This window comes from Sphaeramia orbicularis, chromosome 2 (assembly GCF_902148855.1).
Source record: "Sphaeramia orbicularis chromosome 2, fSphaOr1.1, whole genome shotgun sequence".
Taxonomy (NCBI): Eukaryota; Metazoa; Chordata; class Actinopteri; order Kurtiformes; family Apogonidae; genus Sphaeramia; species Sphaeramia orbicularis.
The window spans coordinates 3,328,612-3,342,162 of record NC_043958.1 but is presented as its reverse complement, the minus strand read 5'-3'; the positions used below and the strand labels follow the sequence as shown (position 1 = coordinate 3,342,162).

At 33.8% G+C, this 13,551-nt stretch overlaps 1 protein-coding gene across 1 annotated transcript; it reads left to right on the top strand.

Moving 5' to 3' along the window:
- Nucleotides 1-1,420: 1,420 nt before the first annotated feature.
- Nucleotides 1,421-7,446, top strand: foxr1 (forkhead box R1). Its single transcript, XM_030159177.1, has 7 exons — nucleotides 1,421-1,541; nucleotides 1,672-1,764; nucleotides 3,046-3,299; nucleotides 5,022-5,090; nucleotides 5,243-5,373; nucleotides 7,052-7,284; nucleotides 7,328-7,446. Exons 1-7 carry the CDS (start codon nucleotides 1,421-1,423, stop codon nucleotides 7,444-7,446), a joined length of 1,020 nt encoding a protein of 339 aa, XP_030015037.1.
- Nucleotides 7,447-13,551: the final 6,105 nt, after the last annotated feature.

Here is a 13,551-nt window from a genome sequence, read left to right as displayed (position 1 = left end):
TGGGTTTTACTGGGGAATCAATGTTGTAGAAGATGACAGTGTTTCCACGGTAACCACGAAGCCTCTGAACGTCCAAATGGGTCATATCTGACGACCATGAAAAGACGACAAACTGTATTTTACACCAAATGTTAGCATGGATTGATTGGATTAGCAGATTAACAGGTATTAAACGGTTTATATCAGTAGGTGGTTTTGGTGGATAGTTAATAATACGAGCAAATTTGACTACTGAATGAATGACATTCTTGTGGTTCAAACACGTTCTGTACATGAAATCACCTGGTAATACAAAAATTGAGTTACAATTAAATTGACACTTTATTGTTAGATAGATAGGTTAATATTTTAAAATATGTTTGTAGTTATTTAGAACATCTGAATTTATTAAAGATTATAATGTAAATTGTCTTTTTCATCACATGTCTAAGAGTAGGTAGGTAAATATTTTTTTTATTTTAAAATACATTTGTAGTTGTTTAGAACACTTTGATTTATTAAAGATTATAATGTAAATTGTGTCTCTTATCACATGTCTAAGAGTAGATAGGTAACTATTTTATATTTTAAAATATGTTTGTATTTAGAACATTTTAATTTATTAAAGATTATAATGTAAATTGTGTCTGTAATCACATGTTTAAGGGCCCCCATTTATAAGCTGAGGACTGCCTCTGGGGTGTCCTGGTACAAAATGTATCTTTTAAATGAATTGTCGATTTTGACTGTTTATAAAACATTTTGTAATAAATTGATTGATTGACTGATTGATTGACTACTGGTATTATTATTATATATTTTTGTATTATTACAACAATTATTATTTTCCTCCTCTCTCTTTCTCACTTTCCTTCACACTTCCCTCTTCCCCTTTTCCCTATCGCCCCTAACCAAGCTATATTGTTTAGTTGCTCTTTACATTTATTATCTTTTTCACTGTAATATGATGTTGTCGTTGTTTGTCATTACTCTGTCGTTGTTGTTTTTTGTTTGGTTATTTGTTTGATTTTCCCTTTGTTTATCTGTTGTCGTTGTTTTTCTGTCCACAATGTCTTGATAACGATCACTAATTTAAAAAAAAAAAAAAAAATTTAAAAAAGAAAAAAAAAGAAGATAGTAATACAATAAATGGTGATAAATCACTTAAGGATGGTTAAATATAGAGAAAACTTCATTTAGGAACTGACACAAATGTCCCACTGGGTCCTTCTGGGTTAATGTAGTCTCTTAGTGCTTGAAACAAAACATAATGAACAGAATCATCAACAAAATGATAAAAACCCAGATGTGACTGTGCTGCAGACTGTCTGGTCTAATTGGTCCAATCAGGAGGCTGCGCTGCACCTGCTGGTCCTCAGGCTTCAGGTGAGTGTGTTCACCTTTAACCTGCAGGAAACCCACTGACTCCACACTTCCACTCATGAGTTTCCAGCTGAAAACCAGCGCACGACTGTCGGAGCTGCACTGCTCTGAGGCGCTGACGGACTGGGACCTGGACCAGGAGCTGAAGCTGCAGACCACCACGGACCACCTCCACCACGGTCAGGTTCAGACTAGTACCAGAATGTTCAAAACCTCCTCATAGACCAGGAGGGAACGAAGCATATGGAGTATATCACCCTACATCTGTTTTAAATGTGGATTGATTGTTGGTGTTTCTGTGTTCGACAGATGATCAAGTGTGTGATCAGTTTCCGGTTCCGGGGCCGAGTGATCGAGCTTCCAGAAGAAATGATGACTTCATCTTTTATGACAGAACAACAGGTGAAACAAACAGAACCTGGTCATTTTATATCCTCATGTAATTTGAGTTTAAATGCTGCAGTAAAATGCACTACAGGACTTTACCAGAGTAAATACTTCTATTTATCTCAGAGACAGATATTGTACTTTTTACTCCACTACTGACATATTCTTAACTTTAAATCCCTTTCTCTGACATTAACTGATTAATTATTTTACCACTAAAAATATGCCACAACTTTAATAACAGATCTTAACAAGATGCTCATTTGTGATGATGTGATTATTTTGTCAGTCATAGATGATTATAAACTGTATAAAATGGATGTTAGATGGTGGTGAGGTTATCCCTGGAGTTGTAACAGTATTTGGCAGATGGAGAAATAGAACATTTGAAACATCAGATTTGACAGAAAACAGAACAAAACAAATGTGATGAACTTGATTATGAAATGTGTCTATAAATATTTGCAGTATAAGTTTTTGTGTTATAGCTATCAGAGGTCTAAAAAAAGTGTAAAAAAAAAAAAAAAGTCCTGTTTTCAGACAGATTTTTGTTTCCTTTATCATATCCTCTATTGTTATACATAGAACAGATGGTAAACTCAATACTGTTGGACAAGTTGGTTTTTTTATCAAGAAAATAAGCAAAAAAAAAAGATAAATGTAGATAAAACTATTAATTACGTAATGTGTAGGGTTTTTTTTTTTTTTTTTGACAGAGTACATAGTTTGTCTTATTGCATCATTTTCATTTTGTTGCACACAATTTTGGACAAATCATCAAATCTGTAATTCAGTTTAAAGGCTGATTATTCACTTACTTATTTCTACATTAATTAATAATTACATTAGATAATTATTGGTTCTGACAGAAAGTTGAAGGATCCAGAAACTTACTGAATATTTTATGGCGTTTATGACCGATGGGAGACGACAAAAAATGAATGTAAAAGACACAAGATAGTGGAAATGTCACTAAAGATGCAATGAAATGAAAATGCAACTGACACAACAAGATGAACACATGACGGATGCAACAGGAGGAAATGCTGAAAAAGATGTAACAAGATACAACTGTTGGAAAAAGCTGCATCAACACAAAACCACACCTGTCATCTAAGTGTTTTTCTTTTTTAATTTCAGAAACGCTGGCTTTTGTAACTTCAAACTACAGATTCAGGCCATTTTTTTTTTTTTTTTAAGTATAAATTTTATTCCCATGAAGCCAATGTGATGACTGAGGATGTTGTGTTGTGTATGTATGTATTTATTTATTTTTTCATATTTCTTCATCCTCAGACAAGTTTGTGAAGCCCAGCCCGTGGCTCATGGTCAACCCCAACATCGTTTGTCCCATAAACTATGGGTTAAACGGTGAAAATGACGGCGTCCAAACCCCTCTGTTACCACCTGTGTTACCGCCTCCGTCACCGCCTGTGTCTCCGCCTGAGTTACCTCCTTTGTCAACGCCTCCGTTACCACCTCCTTCGGCCATGTTAACCTCCCGTGATGCTCCACGGCGCAACTCTGCATCGACCTTGCGTCAGAACCAGGTAAACTCTGCGTCAGTCACATGTTCATATAAACAGCAGGATGTTTTCATGATGTTTTTTTTTTCCCATTTTGAGTTATTAGCACCCATGTTTTGTTTTTTTGTTTTTTTTTTAATTGGATTAAGTCCCATGTCTGGATTGACCAACTTTAACAGGTGAATGATTTATGTCCAAATGCATAAAAAAGCCTCTTTGAGCCAAAACCTTCATCATTTTAAGTCCTCACATGAATTGAAGAAAATAATCAATTACAATATAATCAGTAGTGGTTATTTGTATGCTTGGAATAGGTAGAAAACAGGTGGTGTATACATTTCTATGTCTTATATAAATATATACCCTATAGTTTTCTTACTTGTTATTATTTTGTGTAGTTTGTCTGCATTACCTTATGCATGCATATTTTTCTTGCACTTTATCCTGTTGCTGCATTAACCGGTAAATTTCCAAACTGTGGGATCAATAAAGTTTCTACCTATATTTATCTCTTTATATATCGATTTATCTGTACATCCATTTATCTAACCATGTATATATCTATCTATTTATCTCCTATATATGTATTTATCTCCCATATGTCTGTCCTATCTGTCTATATTCATCTCTATATATCTATCTCTATTTAGTTCCTATACATCTCTATATAGCTATATTTGTCTCTGTATATTTATCTCTAGCTCTGTTCATTTCCTATACATCTATATTTATCTATATATCTATCTATCTCTATTCATTTCCTGTATATCTCTATTTATGTTTCTATCTACTGTATATACATTTATTTATTTTTCTTTCTATTCATTTCCTATACATCTCTATATATCTATCTCTAATTACTTTCTATATATCTCTATATCACTATATATCTATATTTCTCTATATACAGTATATCTCTATCTCTCTATATCTATATTTCTCTCTATTTCTCTCTATTTCTCTGTATTTATATATATATCTCTTTATACATCTATATTTCTTTCTATATATCTATATTTATCTCTATTCATTTCCTATACATCTCTATATATCGATCTCTATTTATTTTCCTATATATCACTATATCTATATGTATCTCTATAAATCTCTATTTATCTCTCTATCTCTATATTTATCTCTGTTTCTCTCTATACATCTATATTTATATCTGTCTTTCTATATTTCTTTCTATATATCTATCATCTCTGTATAGCTGCATCTATATTTATCTCTATATATCTATATTTCTCTCTATTTCTCTGTATTTATCTATATTTCTCTGTATTTATATATGTGTGTGTGTATATATATATATATATATATATATATATATATATATATATATATATATATATATATATATATATATATATTTATCTCTATTCATTTCCTATACATCTCTATATATCTATCGCTATTTTCCTATATATCGCTATATCTATATTTATCTCTATAAATCTCTATACATCTATATTTATCTCTGTCTCTCTATATTTCTTTCTATATATCTATTTATCTCTGTATAGCTGCATCTATATTTATCTCTACATATCTATGTATTTATCTCTGTATATCTATATTTTTCTCTATATATCCATATTTATGTCTATATAGCTATACCTCTACTTCAGTTTGTCAACTCCCAGGTCAGCCTCATAAATGGCTTATGTAACTGAGGCTGTTCACTGAATGGAACATGGTTGGAGATGCAGGTTTGGGTGTAGTTTGACCATCTGTCATGGTTAGGTCAGGAATGAAGAGGTTTCCCACCGACCTGCCCAGGGCCAACGCCGACCAAGGACCACGAGGACCAGGGTGAGGATGTCCAATCAGCCCCCACTTAAACATATCTGAATACAATATTCTATAAATGTCAAAGACTAATGGAAGTATCCACATGTTTTCAGCCTTTCCCAGAATTCTTTTGTAGCCGTCAGTACTTGAAATAATAATGCATTTGTTTGCAGGTTAATCAGCCCGTGATGAACGCAGGAGGGTGGCCTCGTCCTCCGGTCAATTACTGCATCCTGATTGCTTTGGCGTTGAAGAACAGTTACAGCGGGAGCCTCAGGGTGCAGCAGATCTACAGCTTCACCAGGTAAGGCTGGGAAAAACGAAACAGGACCAAAACTAAAGTGACGACTCCATCGAGTATAACTGCGGGGTTTGTTGTGTAATATCTCGTTAAAGTCTGGGTTTTCAGCGTCATGAAGACGATGTTCTTTTACTTCTTACTGAGGTGAATCGCCATGGTAACCTGACTCTGAACACAACAGTAATTTGGAGTTGTTGTTATTTTACTGGTCTGACCCATATGTAAATGAAACTATTGTGCTGTTCTTCTGTCTAAGATTGTTTTGATTGTTGATGTTTGTTTTATTATTTATGTTTTGCTTGTTTGCATATATGTTAAATTTCATTGCATGTTCGGAATAAATCACTAAAATAAAACAGGGCTGGATGTGGCTCCTGAGGTAGATTAATCAATATATTCAGTGTAAGTTTAGCATTTACAAATTCGTCCCATTGGAAGCATTAAACTGTACTGGTGGGCCGTATGTTTAACACCCCTGATTTAAACATTCACAGTGATGTTTCACCATTTACCTTCCTGACTTTGATGTCTTGCTTTTTGTCTGTACTATATATTTTTTTAAACATCTAAAACACCCTGGTGGTGATCTGATGCCAACTCTGCTCCATTTTAAGAAAAGATAAGACTTTACTCATCCCGCGATGGGGAAATTACACAGCTGACAACAGCAAACACAAAAATAAAGTGCAGGGAAGACAGAAACAGAAAATATAAGCTGGTGAAATAACAAATATCAAGAGAAAAAAGGAAATTTGAGGTGAATGTGGTTAGCCTCATAGAGTTCGTTCTTAACCATGTTCTTGACACTGTTTAGTTTAGTTGGACAGAAAGAAATGTTTGGTCTGTTCACCTTGGTTTGTGATCCAGCTACCAGGTCATAAACAGAGTTTGTAGAGGGTTTTTTGCAGAACAGAGGTATTGTTTAGATATAGAGCCTGTTTACATGACCATAAAAATCTGATAAATGGAAAAAATGAGATAATCGTAATAATTGGAAATGACTTTCAATTGTCTGTTTAGTTTATTTTGTAGTTTTTCCACGTTTTTTTCTGTCTCCAGTCGTGTATGTTAGAGCAATAATCCTATCATATTTCAGCATCATGTGTTGAGGGGTAAAAGAAACCTGTCCTGAGGCTCAGAATCAACACTGACCCTGTTTACATGACCATAAAAATGTGATAGCTGTTAGTAATCGGATAAGTGTAATAATCAGATCTGACGTGTTTACATGCACTTCAGAAATGATTGAAAAACCCTGGTTTATGTTTCAGTCCATTATTGGATTTCTTTGAGTACATACATATGAAGTGACGGTAGAAACTATTATTGTCCTCCTTTTACTTCCATTTGCTATCAGTTTTTGCTTTTCCACATGTGCAGATGTAAAAGAACTAAATAAATCAGATTAGCAGGTATACAAACATGAAGACATCAGATTATTGGGGACAAATCCAGGTGTGGTAATCTGATTCCTCATAATCAGATTACTGATGTTATCTGATAAAGCATATGAGATTATGCTGTTTACATGATCCCTAATAGTCTGATGACTCCACAAATCGGTTGATGATCAGAGTATTAGTGTGAATGTAAACAGGCCCATTGTTTGGTTCACCTCTATCAGCCTCCTTGTGGATTCTGGATTTGTTTGAGAATGTTGGATTATTCTGTCCTTTTCCAGAGAGCACTTCCCATTTTTCCAAACTGCTCCGGACGGCTGGAAAAACACAATCCGCCACAATCTGTGCTTCAACAGCAGCTTCCGCAAAACCTGCAACACGCTGCGTCGAGACGGGAAGAGGAAGTCCTGTTTCTGGCACCTGACGGTGGACGGACACCGCCGCCTCAGGGACGAACTCTGGGCCTTAACGGAAGAGTCCATGCAGCAGCTGGAGAGGAGCATGACCCGCCCAGGTGAGTGTGTCTCCACCTCCAGGTGAGCACGTCCCCGCCCCAGGTGAGCGTGTCCCTGTCCCTGTCCCCGCCCCAGGTGAGCACGTCCCTGTCCCTGTCCCCGCCCTAGGTGAGCATGTCCATTTTGGCCGTGTTGCAGCTTGTGGTAAGAACTGTGCTTAAAAGTTAAATAAATGAAATCCAATGTTTTTCATACTTTACTGATCCATTTTGCACTCTCTGAACATCTTTATGGCAAAAATATTACATAACATATGCAAAATACTGCTATTAAATCATAATTAATTCAAATGATTAAAATGGCATTTAAAGGATTAAATTCCTAAAAATGACTGAATGTTTAAGAGATTTGGGGGGGGCAGGGGGGACATTGCTGTATGATGATTTAGTAGGAGTGTTTTTTTTCATGTTCACATTAATAAAGTGATAGTTGGTAGATGTAATAACTTTCAAGGTTTATTTATATCGCACACTTAAAAACAGACACTACAGTCCCAAAGTGCTGCACATAATCATGAAACAGAATAAGAGTAAAAGACAATAAATAGAATAAAACAATACTGATACATAGTTCATGCATTAAAAGTATTAAAACAATAAGTAAAAACACTAAAGACAATAATTTAAAACTCTAAAATAATTAAAATGTCCATCTCATTATATAATGTAATTTAACTTTTTTTTTCCCACTGTAAACCATAAGACAAAAATGTACATACAGGTAAATAAAAATTTTCTGAGCTGTTATAATCTCGTATTTTGTGTATTTGATTCGATGTCTGTTAGACTTAGAATCAGAGTTTTAATTATTTCTGTGGGCCCATAATAAACTGGCGTAATTATTTAATCAATCTGCTAAGTACTATTAGGTCCAGTAGATGGCAGCATTGTTCACTAAACTCAATTAAAAAAAAAAAAAAAAAAAAAAAAAAAAATATATATATATATATAATATATATATATATATATATATATATATATATATATATATATATATATATATATATATATATATATATATATATATAAATAGAACATTAGTCCAATTATTTAATTATTAATTAATTAATTAATTAATTAATTAATTAATTAATTTACTTTTTGGGGGGTGGAAATTATCAATCTATCATCATAAATAAATGTTTGCCACTAATAATACAATTTATTCTTGGCATTAGTTTTGTTTTTGGAAAAAATAATAAAATCCAGTCATTCATTCTTCTTTTCAGATATAGTTCGGAGTCTGCTCGTGCTGTGATGGTGAATTAAGAAGTTAAGGAACACTTACATACAGTTTTCTTCTTTATGATTTTAGGGGTTATACACCTATATTTTGATTAATTCAGTTCAGTATTTAAATGATATATCCATATGGAAAATTTTGACTTTATCACCTCAATAAATAAAAGCAGTGCATAAAAATGTTACTGTCCATTCAAGTGGGCCGTCTGCATTTTAATATGTATTCTTACTTTATTCTGTGACTTGTGATTGTGGTCTTAAGGATCTCAAATCCTCATTTTTGACAGATTTTTGTTAATGTGATGCTACATCTGTAATGGCATCAACAGAGAACAGATGGAAATTAGTAGGAAATAATCAGAAATAAAAGTCAAAGTGACAAAATAAGTGTCTAGTGTGTTCTGCCACTTTGACCACAGCGTCCCCAAACTGCCTAAAAAACACTTACTGGACAAATCCTCAATCCTATTTCAAAACTTTGTGGTGAGTATCACTTTGTTAAAGACATGTTTTCAGTTACATCTGTAATTTGCAACTGAAACGAGTCCCATATTTGCCACGATTGTACAGTGGTATTAATTTACATTTAACAGTAATAATGGTTAGTAACAGGCTTTATACGTAGGAGGGTCTGAGGCAGATGAGTGGGACCTAAGCCCCAAAAGTAACACTGGTCAACAACAAATTTATTGTTGAAGTTTTCTGAGCTGATTTAGGATAATTTTGGTGTGCTGAATCCAAAAATCACATTCATTTTGCTCAATCGGGTCAACTTTCTGAACTATGCTACATATTGGCTTTTGAACATTTTTGCTTACATTTATGGGCATTTTCACATCATATGATACAAAATTCTTTCATATTTCTTGCAATAAACGAGTTCTGAAGATTTTACTTTTGCCAATTTATGATTTTTTTTGTAATATTACAGGTGAATGAAATGGCTTCGACTAGAAGATCTTGCAAAAATAAGCCTGACGTATTCTGCTACATCTGCGGTGAATACACCGTTGTACCTAACAGGAATCAAGTCACAAGTTTCATAAAGTGTGCTTACCAATCTTATTTTGGTATTAATTATTTTATTTTGTGAGAAGATCCAATTTTTCAAAATCAAATTAGCAAAAAAACCTGACCTGATTGAGAAAAACAGATGTCATTTTTGGATTTAGCGGTGCAGAATGGTCCTAATTCAGTTGAAAAAACCTAGACAACTTGCAAAAAACATTTTTTTGTAACCCAGTGTAATCAACCATCACAATGTTTGAACCTTGACTTCACTTCTAAAAACAACCAAATACTTTATTTATTTTTTTTTTTTTCAGCATCATTTGACCCAGTGATGCCGATGTTTTTATAATGACTTGAACTTTATTAAGTTTTTCTTTTTTTAAAATAAAAAAAGGGGAAAATAATAGTCAAAAAAAAATTAGGCCATACATGATATACTATTCCATACCTTAAGCCAGTTATCAATGCAAGTACAGTGAAGATATGAGGACAATCTGAAACAAGATAAAACCTAAATTAATAATAAAGACTATGCCAACGATACACATATACATGCTTACAGCAGTCATTACCAGTGATTCCAATGTAAGACAAATGATAGTATTCCACTGGATCCAGCTCCTTTATTACATTTCACTGCCCACTGAAGAGTCCAAACCCTCCCATAGGATGAATTTGTGAAAATGCACATGTCTTGTTTTGGTGATTGATAATGCGACCCATCCTAAGGGTTGTATTAGACCCTGGTTTTGGCCCGACTCTGTCGCATGACACCAACACAAACATGGCAAACCACCTGCCAAACTCTGAATATCCTTATTTGATCACTAATCTCAACCCTTTAACCCCTGACGTGTCATTGGTGAGCGTTCTGAATGTATGATTTAAATAGAATAGTCATAAAAAATCCACCGTTTGCTCAATGGGAAACATTTCAAAACATGCCGATAGAATCCACCGTGTTCTTTCCATACATGTTTGAGCATGCTCCGTGCACCCCCTCACCGCCTGTGGAATGGGAGGCACAACGCAGAGCAGTGAGCAAGACCGACTCACTAGAAAAGAGACGGTTTGGGGTTATTTTTTTATTTTATTTTTTTTTTTACAGTTTTCCTTGTTGCTTTTTGTTTTTACTATTTGCAGTGTTTTCCTTCATCTTTACCCCACCACCTGAAGGGGTAGCAAGGGGTATTGTTTTTGATTCAGTTTAACACTTTAGCAGCAAAACATACTAAATTGGGATTATAGATTGCCAGTGACCCAGAATAAACATGATTACATTTTGGAAAAAGTAGATTAACCCTTTCATACATGTATTATGAGAACCTTAATCAAGATTTTTTTCCTGAGTGTTTTTATTCCTCTTTAGGCATGAAAAAAAAACAAACAATGCGATTGAAAATTTGCTTATGAAAAATAAATAAATTAAAAAAAAAAAAAAAAAAAAAAAGTAATAATAATAAAAAAAATTCTTAGGAACCTATTTTTCATGAAGTTGCAAGAATGTCCACTCAGCTGGACACCATGCATTTAATTTTTGAAGTGAAGAAACATGCATTTACTGATATTTGCATGAAAACTATAACTATTACACTCAGGGGAGATCTACACAACGTTACCAATTCATGTCAGAAACGATATGTAATGTCTTAAAACTTTAATAAAGATACGTGTAAAAAAAAAAAAAAAAAAATCCATGAATATACAAGAGAACAGCTGTAGAAGAAGTGTTCACTGTAGTGACCAGCATACATGAAAGGGTTAAAGTTCACATTTTTTATGAATTTTTAAAATCTTTTTAATTTTTTTGCATTTACTTGTAATGGCTGACATTTGTCTGTCTATGCTGACAGGAGTTGGATCGCTGCCAAAATAAGCTACAATAAGTGCGAGGGACAGGGTTTGTTGTGCCTGGCACCACTTGTTTTTACCAAGTTTTGACCATGTACCTGCTTTTTGGAGTTCAACATGTGCCAAAAAACAGCTGGACTGATTTAAGAAAAAAAAAAAAAGAGCCCAAAACACAAACGACTGGACCTAAATTCAAATCCTTGTTGTTGTTCAGTGTGCTCCAGTTTTTGTTCAACATCCTGAATCTGTTATTGATGTATATTCCGAGTGCCTTATTTAGTAAAAACTTGTCAAACTTCAGTTCCTCTCTTTATTTTTTTCTGTTATTCCACCTGTTTTGACCCTAAAACACACAGTAAAGAAAAACCACTGAAGAAAAAAAAATACAAGCACATGCTCACAGCAGCTTTTATGACCCTTCCACATGTCAGGGGTTAAAGGGTTAATATCTCAAAATATCTTTCCATCCACTTTGCCTTTAGAAAACCTTAGAATAATTGCCCTTCATTCACCTTGATCTCAGCTTCATTTTACCACAAACACTTCAACGGATCAACGGTAGATTCCAGTTTTGCGAAACACCTGCAGACGGTTAGATTGCAGTGGTTGTGTATTTCCACAAACGGCCTGTGGATATCTGTGACTGAGTGATTGCACAACTCTGTGAAATACCAGAGCAGAAGGTGAAGTGAACACTTTGAGACTGAACGAACTGAACGACGGGCTCCACATCACAGCTCAAGGTAACGACACATCTCTACTTTCCAGCAGTTTGTCTTTAACTCACATTAAGTATAAATGCTGTGATAATGATTTTACCTCAAGCTTCTGACTGAGGATCTGAACTGTTAATACTGTTAGTTTTTCTGTGTTATTTGCTTCCATAGATCAAGAGGGTGTCAATGATAGAAAAATGTACATATTTTATCTGAACTAATCAATACTTTAGTATTGAATGGGCTGCTTTTAACACTCAAAGTCTCTGAAATGGATCAAGATTTACAGTACAGTCTGATGAATGTTTTTTTAAGTACTTTCATGGATATTTCAGCATTATCTGCTTTAAATTACAGCATCATATTTTAAGATGATCATGTGTCATTTTCCAACAAAACTGAATACAGTCAAAAAAGGAACTATTCCTACTTAACTGTGCATAATCATTAACCAAGCTGTATTTTTGAGGATTAATTTCATTATTGAACAACTACAATACTCTGTAAATGCAAAATGTGAATACACTTCCAACCTGAATATTTAAGAAGATAAAAAGGGGGGTTTTGGCTTTTCTAAGGAAAATATGTGTGTGTGCACGATTATTGGGCAACTATTAATGTGCAGAATTATTATGCAACTAAATAAAAAAGGAAAAATGTTTCCATCTCAGTTGTTTGTTTTTTGCTGATGCAGCCATGGGTCTGTCAAGAATCTGCTTCCCACTTGATTCTTTTGCAGTTAATTTAAATCTTCCCTATAGAATAGAATATTTCTATCGTCATTCTAAGAAATACAATGAATTAAAAGTGCCATCTAATCTGTATATCATATAAAAAAACATTTTTTTTTTTTTTGCTACCCTGTTCACTATTTGCAATAAAACATGTGATAATGTGTTCATGCTTCAATAGTGTAATTATTTCAAGTGTGTTTCATCTGTCTGAGAGGTCAATTTCTGACCTTTCACTATTAGCAGTTTTTTTTTTTTTTTTTACCCATTTTACATGAAGTAAAGAAGCTGCCTAATAATTCTACACACTTAAATATAAGGTGTTAATCCTTTTAGGCCTGATGGAATGATTAAATCCAATACAACATTGCATTTATGTGGTTTGAAGTTGGAAAATATGCATCAAAATGATAATATGGTGAAAACGCTTGCCTATTAATTGTGCACAGAGTAGAGTAAAAATAAGTGACATTAGTGAAAAGTTAAGTATTTTTTGAGTGGATATAATTTCCATAACAGGCAGAAACCTTCAGCCTAGTTAGTTCAGTCTTAATTCCTGTTCTTTAGGAAGCCATATGCACCATGTTAAGGGAAGTGAAAAAATCATGTTCACAAAACTGTCTTGTTTTGTCCAGAGTCCAACCCACACCTTAACAAACGCTGATGCAAGTTTTCTTTTAAGGAGAAGTTGTGGGAACAAAACTTTCCCACAGAAA